This window comes from Eulemur rufifrons, chromosome 8 (genome assembly GCF_041146395.1).
Source record: "Eulemur rufifrons isolate Redbay chromosome 8, OSU_ERuf_1, whole genome shotgun sequence".
In the NCBI taxonomy this organism is placed as follows: domain Eukaryota; kingdom Metazoa; phylum Chordata; class Mammalia; order Primates; family Lemuridae; genus Eulemur; species Eulemur rufifrons.
The window spans coordinates 95,089,554-95,111,368 of NC_090990.1; the positions used below are offsets into that span (position 1 = coordinate 95,089,554).

The window sequence follows — 21,815 nt, forward strand, 5'->3', positions numbered from 1 at the left end:
GCCACGCCTTCCCCCACACTTTGGCCCCTTCCCCTTCCTGCAGTAGAGCAGGCGGCTCCCGGAAGGGCCAACTAAGGAAGCTGGGAGATCTGGGCCCTTAAGCCTCAGCCCGTCAATGACCAACCCCTAACCCACGGACTCTCATGCCTGGGAAAGGCTGTCTATATCTGCCATCTTTCACTTTACCCTGTTCAAAGATACAACTATTACAAACTGCCCCTCAAGTTTCCCTTAGACACCACTGTAGCCCTTTCCCTCCCACCAAGAACTTCATTTGAGCAGTTTACCAATTTATGTAGGCATTGAGAAGGTTTGGGCAGGCGGAAGCTGAGGGGAAAAGAGGGTATGGGGAATGGAGAAGTGGAAAGGGCAAGAGAAGGGGGTGGAGATAAGCCGGAAAAACTGCTAAGACCTAGGCCAGGCATGGTGGCTGACGCCTGTAATCCTAGCACTTTGCGAGGCTGAGACAGGAGGATCACTTGAGGTCAGGAGTTTGAGACCAGCGTGAGCAACAGCAAGACTCCATCTCTACTAAAAATAGAAAAAATTTAGCTGGGCATGGTGGCACAAACCTGTAGTCCCAGCTACTCGGGAGGCTGAGGCAGGAGGATCACTTGAACCCAGGAGTTTGAGGTTGCAGTGAGCTATCATGACGCCACTGTACTCTAGCCTGGGCAACAGAGAGAGACCCTATCTCAAAAAAAAAAAAAAAAAAAAAAAAAAAAAAAAAAAAAAACTTGCTAAGACCTGAGTCTAATGAAGAAGCAGAAGGTTAATGAACATTCTGTTTCCCATCAAAGTAAAAGACAGTTAAGATACCAAGAAAGACATACCAGAAGTTTGGGCCTAGGGGCCGCAAGGCGGCTAATTTATTGTAATTTCTCCTTTTGTAGTACATGCACAGAAAGCTCGACAGCTAAGTGTACATATACATGTACACACACACACACAGCCCCATATCCAATGAGGGCCAGGGTCCACAGAAGAAGCTGACAGGCAGAGGAGATCAAATGCTGTTTGTCAGCTCATCGATCTACTTCTCCAAACACAATATCTTGGGTACCTAGGAGGTCAGAGGATGGAGAAAAAAAGTCATGTTATCAAAGATACGGAACTCATTACTGTGCTCAGGTGACTTGAGGACTTGACTACATGCCCATAGTCTATACGCTGAACAGGAAGTGTTCAGTTTCCATCCCCCATGGGAGTCCCAAACCCCCTTGTCCAGGACACTGTTACTACACAGTAGTCCTCATACCTATGATGGCAACAACATCCGCCAACATGTGTCCCTTAGACATCTTGTCCAAACCAGCCTGAGGAGATTGAGATAGCAACAGCGTTAGATAAGATTGGCAGGGTTGGCCGGGCGCGGTGGCTCACGCCTGTAATCCTAGCACTCTGGGAGGCCGAGGCGGGTGGATCGCTCAAGGTCAGGAGTTCGAGACCAGCCTGAGCAAGAGCAAGACCCCGTCTCTACTAAAAATAGAAAGAAATTATATGGACAACTAAAAATCTATATAGAAAAAATTAGCCGGGCATAGTGGTGCATGCCTGTAGTCCCAGCTACTCGGGAGGCTGAGGCAGTAGGATCGCTTAAGCCGAGGAGTCTGAGGTTGCTGTGAGCTAAGCTGACGCCACGGCACTCACTCTAGCCTGGGCAACAAAGTGAGACTCTGTCTCAAAAAAAAAAAAAGATTGGCAGGGTGGAAGGAGAAGGAAAGGGAGTTCATAAAAATCTCAACCAAGGTCGATAAATTATTGCATCAATTTATTGGAGTTAGAATTATTGATATTAGTTCTTACCAGGTGGGCAAAACCAGGAGCCTTGATCTTGCATCGATAAGGGCGGCTGCTACCATCAGACACCAGGTACACTCCAAACTCTCCCTGTCCAAGGAAAAAGGTTAGGTGCCTCCAGTAATAGGAAGAACATTTTTCTCTGCCAACAAAACCTCTCTATTCATGCCCTCCTGTCCTCTCACTGATGAATGAGGATTTTGTTAAACATCTCTCTCCAGTTACTCCACATATAGTCTTTTCCTTGCCCTCCTCTCCTCACCTTAGGAGCCTCAATGGCAGTATACGTGGCTCCCGGAGGAACTTGGTAGCCCTCAGTATACAACTTAAAGTGATGGATCAGGGACTCCATGGAAGTCTGCAGAGAGGAAACAGGGAGCATCAATAAACCAAATCCAAACTCTGTCTCCTAGGCCTTCCTCCAGCACAGAAAATAATCTCAGCCCTCAGAGAGACTAAACATGCACATAAGTCAGTAAGCAGAGAGGGTACAGAATAAAAGAGGAGAGCTATGGAAAGTTAAGAATCTTATACAGTTAATTCTTTGAAAAAGGAAAACTGAAAGGTAGGAATCAATCCAAGGATACTCCTCTCCGGCCACTAGCTCCCTTCCAATTCCCCACTCTCCCTCTCCCTGCAGCCAACCTTCATCTCTGCTCGCTTAGGTGGAGACACTTTGGCATCATCAACCTTGATCTCCCCGGGAGGCATCTTGTTCAGACACTGTGCAATGATTCGAAGGGACTGGCGCATCTCCTCCACTCGGCACAGGTACCTGAAATGGACGAGACAGACTCAGAGTGAAGAGAACGGTCAGAGGAGCAGGTGTGGGGCTGAGAAGGATGCCCTTCAGCTGACCTCAAAAGAGTTAGATCCTTCCCCAAACCCTCTCCTCAATTTTTCAGACCATGGCCTGTAGTATTTCCTTCTTTAATTATCCTCTTAGACACTTTTTGGACTACAGAATGGGTGAGAGTCAAATGGACTAAAAAACAACAAAAAAAAGACAGTAGCAAATCTGACTCAGGGTCAGTAAACAGGAGCGGAATCTGAAGCTCAGAATCTAGTAGAAAGAGCACTGGATCAGGAAGATTCTAGTCTCAACCAGTGCTGACAGAATAATCCCAGGCTAATCCCTAACTCACATGTCTCAGCTTTCTCAGCTCTAAAATGAAGCCAAAATTAGTTCTATCTAAGACAGGGTTAACAGAAGGTAAAATAAGATGCCATATACATGAAAGAACTTCGAAAATCAACCGAGTTTAACACACTCAAGAGGTCCCTTAGATCTTGGGAAGTAGGATAGAGAAGAAAGTGACAAAGAGAAAAGTGAGGCAGGGGAAACTGGCTGGACAGTGAGCTGACAAAAGATCAGGCCTTACCTATCATAGCAGTCCCCTCGAGAGCCAATAGGAACATCAAAGTCGACCTGGTCATAAACGTCATAGGGCTGGGTCTTCCGCAGGTCCCACTGAATGCCTGAGCCCCGGAGCATCACTCCACTGGGGAAAGTATAATGGGCATAAGAGCCACTCTCCACAAACCAAATAAGGAAGCACATTCTTCCTTCATCTCCCCTTTTTCTCCCACTCGGGGTATGGCTAGGAGGGTGCCAAACATTGTTAGAAGCAAAGATATTAGGCTGGAACTCCCCCACTCCCACTCTCACCCCTAAGGACAGAAGTTGTACCTAAAACCATAGTTAAGGGCATCTTCTGCTGTTACAACCCCAATGTCGACAGTCCGATTTCGCCAGATCCTATTGTTGGTCAGCATCTGTTGAGCAAGAAAACTGCCATGTTAATATTCTTCATAACACTCTCAAATACCTCTATATTTCTTTACAAAACCCCACAAAGCCTTCTTGGGGGAAAAGAGAAATTTTTCCCATTGACTCCTATCTTACCTCCTCTACCTCATCAATACGAAGAGAGAAGTTCTTAGAAAATTCATAAATGTCATCCATAAGCCCAAGGGGTAGGTCCTAGAAGCCAAACGGAGGTGATATTGCCAAACAGAGGTGATGTTGAGTTCAGCACACCCTTCCCCTCGGAGAGCCAGCTCAGCACCCCTGCCCCGAGGGCTACAGGGTTAGTTTCCATCAGCCAGCACTGCCCTCCAGTGGCCACAGAGGAAATAGGCCTGGACTGGAGGTCCAGGGAAGCAGGGGGCCGCTCACCTGGTGCACGCCTCCTGGCCGGACGTAAGCCGCATGCATTCGAGCTCCAGACACTCTCTCGTAGAACTCAAACATCTTGATAGGACACACTGGGAATTAGTGACAAAGTCCCAGGCCCCATGTCCAACAACACAGTGGCCCACTCCCTTGCCCTCTTGTGCCCAACCAACCCCTCATGACAGCGTTCCTACGAATATAACCCAAGTTAAATATACCTTCTCCCCCTAAGTGTTCTCTCTTTTTAATCCCTTGTCTCCTCATACCTTCTCTACTTCTTGTACTTCCTTCCCTTTTCCTATCCCTTCCTCCCTCTCATACCTTCTCCCTTTCTTCAAACATCCAGAAGAAAGGGGTCATGGCCCCAATGTCCAGGGCATGTGTGGTCACAGCCATGATGTGGTTCAAAAGCCGGGTGATTTCTCCAAACAGCACTGTCAAGAGGTGAAGACAGTGAAGAAAAGGATACAGAAGCTGACAGAGCAGGCTGGGCGGAGCCTGGGGTCTGAATACAAAGCCTGGGTTCAAAGCCCCTTGTAAGATGGGTGGGGAAGGCACTGTGGTCTGCTCACAGTGGGCTGCAGAAAGAAGGGCCGGGGCATACCTCGGATCCACTGTGCCCGGGGAGGAGGCTGGATGTTTAGCAACTTCTCCACAGCCAGTGAATAGGCCTGTTCATTACACATCATGGACACATAGTCTAGCCGATCAAAGTATGGAAGGGCCTGGAAAGAGGGAGGAATCTGGGTCACACCTGACAGGCCCAAGAGCTCACAGTCTGGCTGCTGGAAGCTTTGCTCTCAGTGGGCATCAGAAATTGGTGCTGCATAAGCCTTTCTAGTCTTAGGAGCCCCAGGAAGGCAGAATGAAATATCCCAATGACCAGTGGTATACTGGTAAATGTTTAAAAATTGGCTCTCCAAAGTTGGGGAAGGACCCTGACTTAACATGTTCACCAATTTTCATGGTAAAAATGCTCCTGCCACAGCCAATTTTTTTTTCTTTAAGACAGAGTGGCACTCTGTTGCCCTAGGTAGAGTGCAGTGGTGTAACCATAAGTCACTGCAACCTCAAACTTCTGGGCTCAAGTGATCTTCCTGCCTCAGCCTCCCAAGTAGCTGGGACTACAGGCACGCACTATGATGCCCGGCTAATTTTTCTAGTTTTAGTAGAGACAGGGTCTTGCTCTTGCTCAGGCTGGTCTCTAACTCCTGAGCTCAAGCAATCCTCCTGCCTTGGTCTCCCAGAGTGCTAGCCACCATACCTGGCCACCATGGCCAATTTTAAGCTACCAATATTATACAAATAGGCCTGGCACAGTGGCTGATGCTTGTAATCCCAGCACTTTGAGAAGCCAAGGCAGGAGGATTACTTGAGGCCAGGAGTTCAAGACCAGCCTGCACAACAAAGCAAGATCCTGTCTCTAAAAAAAAATAAAAAATCAGCTGGGCATGGTGGTACATGCCTATAGTTCTAACTACTCAAGAGGCTGAAGCAGGAGAATCACTTGAGCCTAGGAGTTCAAGGTTATAGTGAGCTATGATTGCACCACTGTACTCCAGCCTAGGCAACAGAGTGAGATTGTGTCTCTTAAAAAAAAAAAATTATGTAACTGAATGCAGCATTGGGATGAATAGCACACCATTACACAGTATTTCCATTATACAGATACAATAAAAGTAAATACCTCAAGGGCATAGTATAGTAAAATGTATTAAAATAATGAGTTTTGAGTATTTCTTGCCTTTGTTTTTAATGTATATTAAATCATAAGCTCATATAGTTTAAATCTTAATAACGGCCATGTTCAACAACTGGCTCATAAAATTCCTGAAAATTTAACAATCAAGATCTTACAAGCCAGTATGAGCTGGCTCTGGCACAGCATCGTCAATAGTCTCCTGGTCGGTCGAGTGACACCTCTGTCAAAGAAGAATGCTTCAGACTTCTAAGTCCCCCTTTCCTCTTAAAATTGATATACTGAAAGAGAAAGGTAATCAATCTTAAGAGTATCTTGGAATGAGGCATTTAAAGAGAGAGAGCATTGGGTAGAAATGATCCTTCCTCTAGAACGCCACAAAAGCTAAGTTCTAGCTGTCTGCTGAACCAGCTTCAGCTTCCAGGAAGAAGGCGGAGCTAAGATGCCCCTCTTTGGGACAGCCTGTTCTTGTCCTGATGTCATTGTGACGCAGGATACACTACAGGAGTTAACCCATGGACTCTGGGACCAGAAATCATCACTGCCGGACTCTCTAGGGGAATCTAGTCACATTCTAGTCACTGTTCACTCCGACACAGGGCTGGCTCTAAATCCTAACCCACAATCCTCTGTTATCAGGACCTTTATTCAAGACAGTAAGAAAAAACTTCAGATTCTCATACCAGATTCAACTCCTTCAAATTTGACCCTCACCACTTGGGTCACACAGTTCTTCTAAAAACGACAAACTCTGTCACAAACCCCCTCTTGGTTGCTCTGACTCATTGAGTGTTTTGAAAACAAACTTAGACAGCTGAAAGATACAGGAATCAGCTGTTAATCCTAGAGCGCTGACGTCTCTCTCTTCTTTCCCTGCCCCCAAGGACACAGGCTTTGACGCACTAGTGTCAAAAGCAGGGAAACTGAGGCACTAGAGTAATGGTAAAGGGGCCAGCCAAAAGTCACCCAGAGAAGATGGGAGTGTAGCTCCAGCTCCAAAGTACTGCTGCTGAATAAACCAAATCCCAATGGCTCAAGCATCCTTTGCCACCCCCCTCCATTCTCCCAACCAAGACTGTCCTAGTAACGTCAATGAGTTACTCCTCTCAATACCTTCCTCCCCTGAAGTTTCAGAGGCAGCAAAGCCCCAAGCTAAAGCCTCCCCAGATCCCGTCAAAAGGCCCCTATTCACCCACCACACCTGCAGATAGGTCTTGTATTCAATGAGCTTCTCAGTGCCTCGGTGCAGGAGCCCGATGTGAGGGTCACACTTCCGCACCATCTCCCCACTCAATTCCATCACCAGTCGCAGGACTCCATGGGCTGCTGGGTGCTGGGGCCCAAAGTTCAGGGTCAGGTTTGACACCATTGTGTCCTTTGGAGGGTCCACATCTGAGAAGTGGGAAATAGTTTAGAGCCAAGTGGTAATTCCCTTGGGAACCCCCAAGAGAAAGCAAGGAGTTCACCTCTCCCTATAGATCTTCCATCTCACCATCTAAACCTTATTAATTTGCTAATTGCCAACATAACCAGAAGACCATTAGATGGGGAAAAGGGGAGATCTAAACTTTTGGATGAGAGGAATCATGAATCTCATTCTTTCCATGTCTCTTAGAATACCTTTTTAATAACAGTAACAATATGGGGTACAGAGGCATATGCCTGTAATCCTAGCTACTCGGGAGGCTGAAGCAGGAGGATCACTTGAGCCCAGGAGTTGTAGGCTGGAGTGCACTATGCCAACTGGGTGTCTGCACTAAGTTTGGCATCAATATGGTGACCTCCTGGGAGCTGGGGACCACCAGGTTGCCTTACAAGAAATGAACCAGCCCAGGTTGCAAACGGAGTAGGTCAAAACTCCTGTGCTGACCAGTAGTGGTATCACACCTGTGAATAGCCACTGCATTCCAGCCTGGCCAGATAGCAAGACACTGTCTCAATAAAAATTAAATTAAATAATAATAGATACTTATATAGCCTTATTATGTGTCAGGCACTACTCTAAGCACTTTACTTATTTTGACTGATTTAATTCTTATAACAACCATATGAGTAGTAAGTACTACTATTATCTCCATTTTACTGGAGAAACTGAAGCCACATGCTTTTTGACTTCTCCAGGATCACAAAGCTAGTAAGTCATAGAACCAGGATTTATATTCAACCTGTTCAGCTCCAGGGTCCATACACCTTTTTTTTTTTTTTTTTCTTGAGACAGAGCCTCACTCTGTTGCCCGGGCTAAAATGCCATGGTGTCAGCTTAGCTCGCAGCAACCTCAAACTCCTGGGCTCAAGTGATCCTCCTGCCTCAGCCTCCCAAGTAGCTGGGACTACAGGTATGCACCACCACGCCCAGCTAATTTTTTCTATTTTTAGTTGCCCGGCTAATTTATTTCTATTTTTAGTAGAGACAGGGTCTCGCTTTTGCTGAGGCTGGTCTCTTGACCTCAAGCAATCCTCCTGTCTCAGCCTCCCAGAGTGCTAGGATTACAGGCATGGGCCACCACGCCCGACCCAGGGACCATACACTCTTAACTACAATGATATACTGCCCTCCAAATGTACCTGATGAATGGCCAACCAATCAGGAAACATATACTTCATGCTTACTCCTACTAAATGACAGTTTTTACCCTCAAGAAGCTTACACTTTAACTTGGGAAATAAGTACATGTGAAAAATTAGTAACACAAGTCAAATTTATAAGTTACAAAGTAAGTGGCTTAGCCACGTGTATTTAAACACAGGAAAAAACACTGTGAAGACTTCATGTAGGTAGGATCTGAGCTGGCTCTTAAATGCAGGAAATGATTTAGATAGGTATAGAGAAGAAGAGTCATTCCAGGCAATGGAATCAACAGTGGACAAATCTTAGAAACAAAGAAGTAAATATCTGTGACACTCTTATCAGGACTTCCCAAGAGGCAGAATATTAATGATGGAAGGTAGTAGGGGGTAGGGGTTCAATTATCAGTACATATCATTAATAATAACACTTATGGAGGACTTACATGTGTCAGGCACTACATGTTATTACCATCTCATTTAATCCTTACAACAATGCTATGAAATAGGTACTGTATTATTCACTGATAAATGGAGAGTTAAAATTTTTCAAAAATTCTTCACCATACGTTTTAGAGTCAGACAGACCTGAATATAAACAAACCTGTGTGTTCCTGATCGAGTTTTAGTCTCCCTGCACCACAATTTCCTCAAAACTGGGATAATACCCTCACAGTGTTTTTGTAAGAATTAAGTGAAATAATGCATACAAAAATGTTTAGCAAATGGTAAGCATTCAGCTATTGTTACTGTAACTTTTTGAAATGTAACTGGAAGTGTCTTTGAAGGTTTTTGAGCATGGTAAAATAATGTTTGAAGAAGATGAAGGTGATGACATTGTATAAGATAGCTGGAAAGGGAACAAGTTTAGTGGCAGGAACCCAAAAATAACCCAGACTCCTGAAATAATCAAGGTCTAATACAAGAGAAGTCTGAACAAGAGTGATGGCAATGAAATTAAAAGGGAAAGGTGAGCAGATATAAAACATTATGAAAGAATCTACATGGTTTGGTGACTTCTTGGGCATAGACATAGAGGGTGAGAGACAAAAGAGCCAAAGATGACTAAAAAGGATGCCACTGATAAAAATCAAAAAGTCAAAGGGAAGAGCTAGTTTTGATGGGAGGAAGAAAAGGTTTGTATTTAGGTAGGTTTCATCTGAGTACCAAGGGGAAAGCTACCTTGTCCACAGAGGGAGATGGAAATGTACTGAATGTGGAAAAAGCTGACACTAAAGATTTAAATTAGATATTGACTGGGACCTACTCTTCCTTTTCTTCTGGAATGTCCTTCCCCACCTAACAAACACTGGTTATTATTACTATTACGTTTGTTGAATTGCATGGTGAAAGAAATAAACTGGGCAGGAGCTAAAACTTGCCTAAGACAGAGAGCTGAAGAGCACTTAGAAGTCAGCTGGGGGCAGGGATGGGTGTGGGTTGGGCCAGCAACTCTGGGCACTCACCATTCCAAGGTGGAGGCTTCCAGTGGGCTGTTTCCTTGGTTGGGTACATGACAGCTCCCCCAAATTGCTCTGCCCATTCCACATCTGGCTGCCATTGACGAGCACCTCTGAGGAGTTAAAGACAGATCCGTTAGACCAAGGGCCTGAACAGTGCTTGGTTCTTCTGTTTCCATTCGCTCTCACGTGGGACCAGGGAAAGGTGTCCTAGATTCTTCAATGCCAAGCCACTGGCACACAGTGTAGCTTTGACAAATAAGCTGGAACTCTAGAGGTCCCATTCCTACTAACAACTTATTTCTGGAATCACTTCATCCATCACCATTGTGCATGCAAGGCTGGAGATACTAGCTCCTTCATATTTTCATCATATTCATATTCCCATTCAGGTAAATATGAACATGAGAAAAGTGTTTATTCAAGGTCAATCTAAGACTGAGAAGAGAGAGAGAGAGACAGAGAGAGAGAGAGGGAGAGAGATGGTATTCTAGTTCCTTGGCTGAGATCTGCTCAGGTAAGACAGGAGAGGTGCACTCAAATCACTAAAGTTTAGGGGCAGGGTCTCCCACTTCGCTGATACCGCCTCTGGCAGAATGAGCTCAAAACCCTCTTTCCTCCCTCGGCCAGAGTGGGCGCCACTGCATCCTGGAGACGGATAAATCAGGCCTGGGCGAGAGGGTCACAGGCCTGGGTCATTCTTTCCTGGCAGGGCGGGGGGGAGGGGGTTTCACCAGCTCCGTGGAGTGTCCCCAGACTTGACAAACCCTAGCCTTGAGGAAAGCGCGTCGAGGGCTGCCCTCGGTCTCACCTTCTGGGCTGAATCGGCAGTCGGACCCCAGCCCCGGGCCGCAGCACCTGGGCCGCTACGCCCCGGAGGCTGCACAGAGCCCTCAGCGCCGCCATCTTACCCCGACTGCAGACTGCGGGAAGGAGAACCGGGCGGAAGTGACTCCTGCGCGCCTCCGTGTGGGCTTCTCACCTATTGACACAGCGAAACCGCCCTCTTGGAAGCTGGCGAGGTTGTCAAACGTGAGCCTGATAACATCCGGGTTCTCTGCCTTGCCTTCACTTGCGCTCAGATAATGGTGACTGCCGTCATCTTTACTGAGGGCGGCTCCTCCCATTGCTCCTGGCTGGCTTTTCTAGGAGCGAGCAAGCGAAAGTTGCGCACTCCTGCCAAGGGCGACAACGCACTTTTTTGCGTTCTCTCGCCGAGCCTGCCTGCGTGTACCTTGGAAACTCACGCGGGGTTCCTTTCCTACTCGTTTCCGCCTTGGCTGCCTTCCTGTTGTAGTGCTGCTCTCCGATTGTGTCTGAGCCCTGCCCTTCTGGGGTAGCCCCAGGCTTTGCTAATTACCTTCCCATCACTGAATCCAAAAGATTCAGAGCCGGGAAAGCCAGCTAATTTCCAGATGTCCTGAATTGGGATAGTGAAAAGGGGCCCATGTGGGGCTGGGCGGGTCTGAGAGTTCCCGCCAAACCAAAAGAAAAAAAGAGTAGGACGCCAAGGCCACCAGCATTGGTGGTGCCGAGGGGGTTGCCCCGGAGTGTGTAGGAGCTACCTCCTCCCAGATGGGGGAGGGGAAGCTCTCTGTGGGTGACCCTGATATCCATCAGGCTTCCTGGACCTACAGAATCACAGACCCAGGAAGCGCCCTTGGAGATGTCTCACATCCCACTTCCGTCCAGCGTCAGTCTCTTTTCCCTCATGTCTTTCTGACCCTGACGCAGCCCTCATAGTGGCCAACAGCATGGAAATGTAGCACTGGGAGTCTGATCCCAATTCTGTATGGACAGAGTTTTCTAGCCTTGGAGGCTAGTTCCTGTTCTCTCCTTCTGCCTTCAAGCACAGTTCCAGCTGGGCCACCCACCCATAGAGTTTGTACAACTCTCCCACCCTGAGCCTGGAAAGAAGCCTTCCCCAGATCTCCCCTAGACAGGGGCCCTGGGACACGGCCCACCAGCAGCGCAGCAAGACTGAGCAGACAGACCACGGGAGTGGCAGAGACGGAATTCTTAGCTGAGAGAAAGAGGGGAAAGCCAGACTTCTAGCCTGGGAATGGACCTAATGGGAACCATACCAAAGGGTGGGGCCAGATCCCTGGCTGTGGGAATAGACCAGGACTTGAAGTAGACAAGGCAGCCAACCCCCACAGAGCCAAGCCAGAGGTTTCGTCCCCCTACACTCATTCTCCATTCTTTCTCTGGACCTTCTCTCCTATAGTTGAAACATGACAAATGTAATGGTGTTGGGGGATGGCAGGGACTGCATTTATTTGCCCTGATCCAGCCCGGGAGAAGTCAGGATAGACTCTGGGCTGCTTGGCCCTGGGGCCAGCTTGAACTGGGACTAGGGTGGGGGCTCCTGGTGAGCTGGCTAGGACACTGCAGCTTTTGTGCCTTCTCCCTGATGCCAACACCCCCCACACACACTGCTGCTGCCACTCTAAGGCCCTTTGTCTTTCACTGCTTAGTCACCCCCTTTGTCCTCATCTCAGATGGGGGAGTGGAAAGGGGCATTAGAGTCCTCTGGTGATAGCTCCTCTTGCCCCTGCCCCTGCTGGTCTCCTATCCCTTGTCTAACTCCTCCAGCCCCAGCCCCCTCCACTTAGGACCAGGGTTAGGGTATGTGGGGGGGGTCGAGAGGTGGGTCTGGCAGTCACAAGGGGGTGGGTAATACAGGAAGTGATGGGCACCAGAGCAGGTACTAGTGACCTGAGCAGGAAGGGAGTGGGAGGGGAAGTATTCTGGCAGAGGATATGATGTGGGGGACAGGAGGTGACAAAGCAGAGAGTGAATAGGGGATTGGGGGCCAGAGGAGGTGGTCCACCTCAAGGAAAGGGAAGAGACTGCTGACTGCACTCTCCTTCCTGGGGATTTCCTGGGGAAAGGAGTGGCCATGGGATGGGGTGAGCAGAAATTGCCCCTACTTCTGAACCTTTTACTTCCTTCCCTTGAAAGTCCACCCCCAAGACCTCTTTTCTGAGTTCTCTCCAATCCAGAACCAAAGGAATCATTTCTTTCCTTTCCCTAATACTACCTCTTCCTCCTCTGCCATTCTCCCCACCCCAGGTGCTGGGTTCCTGTTTCTCCCAGTACCCTAATTTCCCTATGTGCACAAAGCTGCCCGCCCCAAGGAGAGTGAGAAATAAGATTACTAGATATTCCAGGAACAATTGTGTTCTCAGGGCAAAGTGGAGCCAGAGGACAGAGCCAGGTGGGGATTCCCCCCAGACTGACACCGAGTAAATCTGGGCTCCTAGGAGAGCAAGTCTTGCCTGTGCTAGGGGCTGGCTGACTTGAGGCCGGGGGAGAGTTGAGGGTAGTTGGGAGTGGGTAGGAAGAGGGCCAAGAGCCTGGGGGAAGCTGCTGGGAGCTGGGCCAGAGAAATGGGGAATCAGGAAGTGGGGAGGGGGAACCCTGGGGGAAAATGGAGGCGGAATGGCTGTTCCAGACTTTGGAGGGGCTGGGTAGTGGTAACTCAGGAAAGGGGAGCCTGAGGGAGAGGAGGGACCTGGGAGAAGAGGAGGTGTCACTCTGGATCCTCCTTCTATAAAAGGAAAAGTCATTAACCCCTCCTGCCTTGTCATCTGCCTCCTTCATATGTTCATTCTAAGCAGAATCATCCTACCTTTGGGCAGTAAACTCCCTGATCATTGCCTCCTTGCCTCCTCCATCTCTCTGCCTCCTCTGTTCTCTCCAGCTTAGTTCCATCCTGAGCCAAGTCCATCTACCTTCTTTCTTTGTTCTTCCCTCTTGATGTTTCCTTACCTGTTCCCCACCTCTTTCCCCAGGGAGCTCACTCAATCCCCTCAACCCCGGAAACCAGACTTTAGGGCCAAAGGGCAGCATGAGGGAGCCTTGAGAAAGGGGAAGCCGTGCCAGGGTAGACTGTAAGAGCAGGAATTCTCCTAGGAGCATGATCCTGTCTGTGCGTGTTAGCCAAGCCCTTTCCCTGACTCTGTGCCTCTCCTGGGGCTTTGTCCCACCAAAAAGGGAAAGAGAGAGCTGAGGGCTGATTGTGGGGTTTGGGAAAAGGCTATGTCATCGCTGGCCCAGTGCCTATAATCCATCCGGCTGCTAGAGATTCCCCTCCCCTGGGCAAGTCCCACTTTTTTTTTAAAGGAAAACAAAAACTAGGATTTTGGGAAGCAATGATACACCCATCTGAGTCCTACCGACAGAGCTCTGGCTGAGTGGCTTAGAGAGCAGCCAATCGCAGAGGCTTGGGATGCTTGCTTAAAAGAGCTGGCACTGAGAGAGGCTGGGGAGAACCCACAGGGAGACCCACAGACACATAGACACGAGACAGACAGAGGAGGAAAGAGACAGAGACAAAGGCTCAGTGGAAGAAGGAAGAGACAGGGCAGGCACAGAAGGAGCCAAGACAGAGTTGTACAGAGGGAGAGGCAGAGAAGCTGCGGAAGATACAGACAGACAAAGATCCAGGAAAGGAGGGCACAGGAGGAGAGTTTGGAGGAGCCAGACCCTTGGGCACCTCTCCTAAGCCTGAGGGCAAAGTTTTTTCCATCTCCTGTGAAGGTCCCCAGCCCCTCTGAAAACTCTGCCTCTGACCTTGGCACGAGTCCGAGCCCCCAGGCTACAGAGAGGAACTTTCCAAAGCTAGGGTGTGGAGGACTTGGTGCCCCAGATGGCCTCAGTCCCTTCCAGCTGCAGCACCAGTGCCATGTCCCGGACAGGCTTGCATCGCGGGAGGGGCTTGGCGGGGCGCTGGCTGTGGGGAGTCCAGCCCCGCCTGCTGCTCCCCACCGTGCCCCTCTCCAGGCTGGTTCGACTGCTCCTGCTGCTGCTGGCCTCCCTCCTGCCCTCAGCCTGGCCGGCCAGCCCCCTCCCCCGGGAGGAGGAGATCGTGTTTCCAGAGAAGCTTAACAGCAGCGTCCTGCCTGGCTCAGGCGCCCCTGCCAGGCTGTTGTACCGCTTGCTGGCCTTTGGGGAGACTCTGCTACTAGAGTTGGAGCAGGACCCCGGAGTGCAGGTGGAGGGGCTGACAGTGCAGTACCTGGGCCAGGCGCCTGAGCTTCTGGGTGGGGCAGAGCCGGGCACCTACCTGACTGGCACCATCAATGGAGATCCGGAGTCGGTGGCATCTCTGCACTGGGACGGGGGAGCCCTGTTAGGGGTGTTGCAGTATCGAGGGGCCGAACTCCACCTCCAGCCCCTGGAGGGGGGCACCCCTAACTCTGCTGGGGGACCTGGGGCTCACATCCTACGCCGGAAGAGTCCTGCCAGCGGCCAGGGTCCCATGTGCAACGTCAAGGCTCCTCCTGGGAGCCCCAGCCCCAGTCCCCGAAGAGCCAAGGTAGGCAGCCCTGGAGTCTGTGTCCTGCAGCGTCCTCCCGCCATGTCTGTCCTACTGACCCCTATTCATCCTCTCTCCACCCACTTCCACTTCTGGCCATTCTGCTTCCCTCCCTTCTGCCTGCCTTTCCTCTCTCCACTAGCCTCCTTTCTTGGGAAGGCTCTGGTCTCTCCCTGCTCCTGCCCTTCTCCTAGCCGGACCGCTGATCCACTGATCTGCACCGAGGGTTCTCAGAGGTGGGTCAGAGACTTTCGGCTGGGAATGACTGCTCCCCGTTCCCACTCCGCCCCTGCCTGGCCATGACATCCTCTACTGGCACAGTCCCCAGCAGTAAAGGTCTCCTAACAGCCCCCTTTGCCTTGGCTCTTTTCTCTGCCACAAATTTGATTTTCACTCCCACCCTCAGCAAAAGGAGTGAGGTTTGAGGCCCAAGGGATTGGCCTCTGGCTTCTGATGCTGCCTTTACAATTGCTCTGGCAAACTGCAAACTAGGGCAGGAGTGGGCAAGGGAGGAAAGACATGTCATACCTCCTCCTGGTCAATCCTTTTCCCACACTGTGGACTGACTGCATGGCTGCCTGAGGCTCCATCCTTTCCTTCCTCCCACTCCTGGTCTCCCCCCTTTTTCCCTTCCTTCCTCCCTCCTCCCTCTTGAGCTTTAATCCAGACCAGACGCTCCCTCCACACCCGCCACGCTGAGCTCTGGCCCTGGCCCTAGCTGCTGACTGAATCGTTCCTCCAACCACACAGGGCAGACACGTAGCAGCCCAGCCCTCTAGCCTTACTCCCACAGGCCCCAGCCACACTCAGGCCTGGGGAACCCCAAAGCCCTTCCCAAAGGCAGTCCTGGCTTCTTTCACCTCTAGGGCCCAGGCAGCCCTGGGACGTGGAGTCCGCTTCTCCCCCTCTTCTCAGAACCAGTGCTGATTCCTCAGAGTCACCACAGAAGCCCTGGGATTCAGGGTTGGAGGGAGGAATCCCATGGGGTATGTGGGGCCCAGCTCACTCTGCTGAGTTCCAGACCCAGGAAGTGAGGGAGGGGAGAAGTGACCCACAGTTCTGGAAGGCTATTTCAGGATTCTCCACTCCCTTTTTCTCTCCAGCGCTTTGCTTCACTGAGTAGATTCGTGGAGACCTTGGTGGTGGCAGATGACAAGATGGCAGCGTTTCATGGTGCAGGGCTGAAGCGCTACCTGTTGACAGTTATGGCAGCAGCAGCCAAGGCCTTCAAGCACCCAAGCATCCGCAACCCTGTCAGCTTGGTGGTGACTCGGCTAGTGATCTTGGGGTCAGGCGAGGAGGGGCCCCAAGTGGGGCCCAGTGCTGCCCAGACCCTGCGCAGCTTCTGTGCCTGGCAGTGGGGCCTTAATACCCCTGAGGACGCGGACCCTGACCACTTTGACACCGCCATTCTGTTTACCCGTCAGGTGAGGCCCCAATCAACACCACAGGCCATGTGCTGCACAATTCCAAGAAGCACCACTACATAGATTGTGATGTAAGTGGTGCCCTTGGAGTTGTGTGACATGGTGCCTGGCCCTAGCCACATTGCCTTGCATGGCTATCGGGGCCCTGACAGTGCTGAGTACTCAGTGCCCAGGTCCCCACTAATCTGGATCTCATCCCAATGGACCCAAGTGTCTTGGCTCCCTGTGCATCTTCTATGATCCCTCTCAATAGGACCTGTGTGGAGTCTCCACTTGTGACACTCTGGGTATGGCTGATGTGGGCACCGTGTGTGACCCGGCTCGAAGCTGTGCTATCGTGGAGGACGATGGGCTCCAGTCGGCCTTCACTGCTGCTCATGAACTAGGTACAGTGGTGGTGGGGCTATGGGGTACCAGGGGTGGATGAGAGAGGGATCAGGGATAAGGGGAGGGGATAGTGAGGTCACCAGGGTATTAATGGAGGCCCCAAAATGTTTCTTCCTCCTCCCTAGGCCTAGCTACAGGACCATTATCCTTCTCTGCTCTGGGTATAGACAAACATTTAGATTCTCCTATTAAATATGAGTGTGTGGAAACATACTGTGAACTTGTCTGTGTGTGTGTGTGTGTGTGTGTGCGTGTGTGTTTGGAGGGGGAGTCAGTGAGGGAATGTGTGGGTTCAGGGTTGGGAAGGGGCCCTGAGTGTATTTTGGGAGGAGAAGGGACAGAGCAATGGGGGCTACATACTGGGGAGCCCCAGAGCACCATTATGGGGTTGAGGGCAGGGTGGGATGGAGAATGGATCTGGACCATCCACAGCTGCAACCAGGTTTATAAGGGAGCCCCCTGAGGGCACAGGGATGGGACTACTGGACTCTAGCCGGGCCTCTGCTCTCACAGGCCATGTCTTCAACATGCTCCATGACAATTCTAAGCCATGTGTCAGTTTGAATGGGCCTGGGGGCACCTCCCGCCACGTCATGGCTCCTGTAATGGCTCATGTGGATCCTGAGGAGCCCTGGTCCCCCTGCAGTGCCCGCTTCATCACTGACTTCCTGGACAATGGCTATGGTAAGCAGATGGGACTCACCTTTCCCTGTGTGGGACTCATTCCCTGCCCCCACTGTACTCTCACTTCCGCTGCATTCCACATGGGCCAGTTCACCTCCCCAGGTGTGCTTCCCCTGCAGCATGGGATGGAGTGAGAAATGCTGCTGTCCCTGTGTGGTCCCCATTTCCTCTCAGAATAAATATACTAGCATAGCTAGGGGAGGCAAATGTTGGCTCAATCGAACTGACCTTCTAAGAGCCAGAACTGTCCACCACTGGAATGGGCTGGCTGTGAAGGAGGTGACTACCTTATCACTTGATGAGGTGAGCAAGAACAGCAGGATGACTTCCACTGTGCAGAGATGTTGATGAGAAGCAGACTCAAGCATGGTGTAGTTGGTTAGAATAGTCAAGAGCACTTGGTGCTTTGGGTTCCTGTGCTGATTCTGTTCTTTAGGTGTACAGAGATGTGTGATTATAAGTTACTTGAGCCCACTGTGTTTGTGGCTGATATATCAAATAGGTATAGTATGGTAACCACCTCATAGATGTTTGCCATGATTAAATGAGATGTGCTGGTCAAGCATTTAGGCAATGCTCATCACATAATAAGCATCCAATAAATTGTAGCTGCCATTTAAAGCCTCTTAGAGTCCTAGGATTTTCTAGGATCCATCAGGCCCCAGGGAGCCTAAGCTTTCAGCTGGCAATCCTGAATGCTCTCTTCAGCCCCTTGCTGACTTTGTGCCCCAACTTCCTTTCCAGGGCACTGTCTCTTAGACAAGCCAGAGGCTCCCCTGCATCTGCCTGTGACTTTCCCTGGCAAGGACTATGATGCTGACCGCCAGTGCCAACTGACCTTTGGACCTGACTCACACCATTGTCCGCAGCTGCCACCGCCCTGTGCTGCCCTCTGGTGCTCTGGCCACCTCAATGGCCATGCCATGTGCCAGACCAAGCACTCACCCTGGGCGGATGGCACCCCCTGTGGGCCTGCACAGGCTTGCATGGGTGGCCGTTGCCTCCACGTGGACCAGCTCCAAGACTTCAATGTGAGATCTCAGGGCAGATGTGGCGTAAAAGGACTGAGGTGTGGGGACTGGTCTTAAGCCCTGCAGAGAGTGCACCCATCCCACTCTTCTGTTCCTCTGCAGATTCCACAGGCTGGTGGCTGGGGTCCCTGGGGACCATGGGGCGATTGCTCTCGGACCTGTGGGGGTGGTGTCCAATTCTCCTCCCGGGACTGCACAAGGCCCATCCCCCGAAATGGTGGCAAGTACTGTGAGGGCCGCCGCACCCGCTTCCGCTCCTGTAACACTGAGGGCTGCCCAACTGGCTCAGGTGAGGGGAAGGATGGGAGCCCTTGGGAAGAGATGATAGAGCAGGAAGGACTATCCCTTGAGTGCAGGACCAAGAAGGCGTTGATTGCCCCAGCTGTTGGGGGAAGTGACTCTACCCTTTGGGAACTGTCCCTGGCAATCTGTAGGGGAGAACAGTTCCATGCTTTCTAGAGTTCTGAGGGGCTAGGTGGAGGGGTCTGTGGGCAATGTGAGGAGAGAGGGGCTCTGACTGTCCATTTTACCCCTACAGCACTGACCTTCCGTGAAGAGCAGTGTGCTGCCTACAACCACCGCACTGACCTCTTCAAGAGCTTCCCAGGGCCCATGGACTGGGTCCCTCGCTACACAGGTGTGGCCCCCCGGGACCAGTGCAAACTTACCTGCCAGGCCCGGGCACTGGGCTACTACTACGTTCTGGAGCCACGGGTGAGGGCCAGGACACCTATCCATGCTCACACAATCCCCAGCAGTCCCTCTGCTTTCTGGTGGCAAAGATCCTCCCAAATAGCACCACTGCTGTCATTTCCACAGCCAAGCCAGGCTAACTCAGGGGGCTACTCAGACTTATCTGTCCATGGGTATCGGGTAAACAAGCCCCAGACTCTGGATAAGTGGTCAATAGGCTGCTCTAGCGTGGCCCATTTCCCTCCATTTCTTTTCCTCTTTCTCCAGTCTTCGAGTGCTGCATTTGGTGAGAAGTGTGTGACCTTAGGGGCCAGTCCTTGACCCACCCTTTCCATGAGCTCCTCTGTCAAATTACAGCGGTGGCCTCATTTGGTCCATGGGGATAGCCAGTCCCTCAAAGGACAGACCTCCCGGGGATGACTGACGTCCCCACACTTCCTCTGTGTGATAGGGTAATGGGTTGAAGGCTGAAGAAAGGAAAAACAAGCTCTGGCATCATTTTGCTCCCTTCGCCCTTAACCTGAGGAGAATTCCTACAGGTTGGCTGCCCTCTAGCGTCCATCCAGGGACAGTAGCCTCAGGTTTAGGGTTTGGTGTTAGGACTCAGACCTGCAGTTCTCATCTCGGCTCTTCTGCTTGCCATCTGTGTACCCTTTAGGGCAAGTTCCTTAATCTATCTAAACCTTAGTGTTCCATCCCTAGAAACCTAAAATAGTGGTTGTGAGATTTATGTTCACGTTTATAAAGTACTTAGTGCACTGCCTGATTCATAGGCAGTGCTCTGAAAATGGTGGCTTTTATAATTATTATTGTCATTATGATTATCATCCCATATGGTGGCCAGAGCTCACTCTGCACACCATCTCTATATCCCCTACCTTGCCCAGCTTTCCTGACATCCCTTTCTGGTGGGACAGGAGTCTTGTTTGACTTACCAAGCCCTCTTGACTTAGGAAGAATGCTTTGCGTTGTTCCTTCTCTTCTCCTCAGGTGGTGGATGGGACCCCCTGTTCCCCAGACAGCTCCTCAGTCTGTGTCCAGGGCCGCTGCATCCATGCTGGCTGTGACCGCATCATTGGCTCCAAACAGAAGTTTGACAAGTGCATGGTGTGCGGTGGGGATGGCTCTGGCTGCAGCAAGCAGTCAGGCTCCTTCAGAAAATTCAGGTTCTTTCATTATGTATTTCCTCCTTCTACCTTCCTGGACACTATGCTGGGTTCTGGGGATACAGAGGTGCCCTCAGCACTGCTTCTACTCTCGAAGAGCTTACAGTCTAGTGGGGAGATAGATGAGTAGGCAGTTACAGTGCAGTTTCCCACATGTTCACCAGGCACCCACCCAGCTTGCTGTGCATGCCGTTATGGGAATCAGGGGAGACTTCCTCAGGGGTGACCTCTGCACTGAGTCTTGGAGGAAGAGTAGGAATTGGGTAGACACCATGGGGGTGGGGCTTAGAAGGGCACCTCAGTAAGAGGGCAGTGGGTGTAAATGTTCAGCGATAAGAGAGAGGAGGACTCGTTTGCATGTAGCTCTGATCTAAACTAAACAGCTCACATAGGTTTGGGGAGACAACCCTCTGCATACATGTATGCAGACAGACAGACAAACACAGCTTGGAGGGCTGAGGGGATTCAGGAGCCACTGAGCTCCCTATTTACTCCTTCCACACAGGTATGGATACAACAATGTGGTCACTATCCCTGCAGGGGCCACCCACATTCTCATCCGGCAGCAGGGGCCCCTTGGCCCCCGGAGCATCTACCTGGCCCTGAAGCTTCCAGATGGCTCCTATGCCCTCAATGGTGAATACACACTGATGCCCTCCCCCACAGACGTGGTCCTGCCTGGGGCAGTCAGCTTGCGCTACAGTGGGGCCACTGCAGCCTCTGAGACACTATCAGGCCATGGGCCGCTAGTCCAGCCTTTGACTCTTCAGGTCCTGGTGGCTGGCAACCCCCAGAATGCACGCCTCCGGTACAGCTTCTTCGTGCCCCGGCCAAGCCCTTCAACACCACGCCCCACTCCCCAGGACTGGCTGCACCGAAGGGCACAGATTCTTGAGATCCTCCGGCGGCGCCCTTGGGCAGGCAGGAAATAACCTCACCATCCCGGCTGCCCTTTCTGGGCACCGGGGCCTTGGACTTAGCTGGGAGAAAGAGGGAGCTTCTGCAGCTGCCTCATGCTAAGACACAGTGGGGAGGGGCTGTGGGCATGATACCTGCCCCTCCTCTCTGCCCTAATGCGCAGGCTGGCCCTGCCCTGGTTTTCTGCCCTGGGAGGCAGTGATGGGTTGGTGGATGGAAGGGCTGAGAGACAGTGTCCTATCTAAACTGCCCCCTCTGCCCTGCAGGTCACAGGAGGGAGGGGGAAAACAGAGTGGGCCCAGGCCCCAGTTGTATTTATTTAGTATTTATTCACTTTTATTTAGCACCAGGGAAGGGAACAAGGACTAAGGTCCTGGAAAACATGACCCCCACCCCTTATAGCCCTCCCTTGGCTAGGAAATCCAGGGTGGTGGTGTCAGGCATAAGTGATCTGTGTGCGTTTGTGTGTGAGAAAATGTGTGTGTG

The 21,815-nt window shown here is 51.0% G+C and overlaps 2 protein-coding genes across 4 annotated transcripts; one reads left to right on the forward strand and one right to left on the reverse strand.

Moving 5' to 3' along the window:
• Positions 1-839: 839 nt before the first annotated feature.
• On the reverse strand, positions 840-15,621 carry NDUFS2 (NADH:ubiquinone oxidoreductase core subunit S2). Of its 3 annotated transcripts, none has more exons than XM_069480324.1 (15): positions 15,552-15,621; positions 10,512-10,845; positions 9,707-9,813; positions 6,877-7,067; positions 4,581-4,701; positions 4,298-4,410; positions 3,980-4,054; positions 3,707-3,784; positions 3,491-3,576; positions 3,183-3,302; positions 2,446-2,575; positions 2,063-2,158; positions 1,807-1,890; positions 1,259-1,316; positions 840-1,063 (listed from the first exon to the last, which is right to left on the reverse strand). In XM_069480324.1, the coding sequence occupies exons 2-15, from the start codon at positions 10,604-10,606 to the stop codon at positions 1,026-1,028; spliced, it is 1,392 nt and encodes a 463-aa protein (XP_069336425.1). In that variant the 5' UTR covers positions 10,607-10,845; positions 15,552-15,621; the 3' UTR covers positions 840-1,025. The 3 variants fall into 3 exon arrangements, with proteins under 3 accessions (XP_069336425.1, XP_069336424.1, XP_069336426.1); XM_069480323.1 differs by lacking the exon at positions 15,552-15,621 and adding an exon at positions 13,475-13,682; XM_069480325.1 differs by lacking the exons at positions 3,707-3,784; positions 15,552-15,621 and having other exon boundaries at positions 10,512-10,625.
• Positions 14,201-21,382, forward strand: ADAMTS4 (ADAM metallopeptidase with thrombospondin type 1 motif 4). Its single transcript, XM_069480322.1, has 9 exons — positions 14,201-15,023; positions 16,127-16,450; positions 16,704-16,836; positions 17,351-17,521; positions 18,266-18,552; positions 18,655-18,841; positions 19,091-19,266; positions 20,236-20,411; positions 20,917-21,382. Exons 1-9 carry the CDS (start codon positions 14,355-14,357, stop codon positions 21,341-21,343), a joined length of 2,550 nt encoding a protein of 849 aa, XP_069336423.1. The 5' UTR covers positions 14,201-14,354; the 3' UTR covers positions 21,344-21,382.
• Positions 21,383-21,815: the final 433 nt, after the last annotated feature.

Excerpts from the sequence above, each read along its gene's own strand:
- ADAMTS4 (XM_069480322.1), top strand. The coding sequence starts at position 14,355 with ATGGCCTCAGTCCCTTCCAGCTGCAGCACCAGTGCCATGTCCCGGACA. Across the intron at positions 16,837-17,350 it reads CACTGCTGCTCATGAACTAG|GCCATGTCTTCAACATGCTC; the intron begins GTACAGTGGTGG and ends CTGCTCTCACAG. Across the intron at positions 18,842-19,090 it reads GGGCTGCCCAACTGGCTCAG|CACTGACCTTCCGTGAAGAG; the intron begins GTGAGGGGAAGG and ends TTACCCCTACAG.
- NDUFS2 (XM_069480324.1), bottom strand. The coding sequence starts at position 10,606 with ATGGCGGCGCTGAGGGCTCTGTGCAGCCTCCGGGGCGTAGCGGCCCAG. Across the intron at positions 3,303-3,490 it reads GCCCTTAACTATGGTTTTAG|TGGAGTGATGCTCCGGGGCT; the intron begins GTACAACTTCTG and ends TACTTTCCCCAG. Across the intron at positions 1,064-1,258 it reads GGATGTTGTTGCCATCATAG|GTACCCAAGATATTGTGTTT; the intron begins GTATGAGGACTA and ends CTGACCTCCTAG.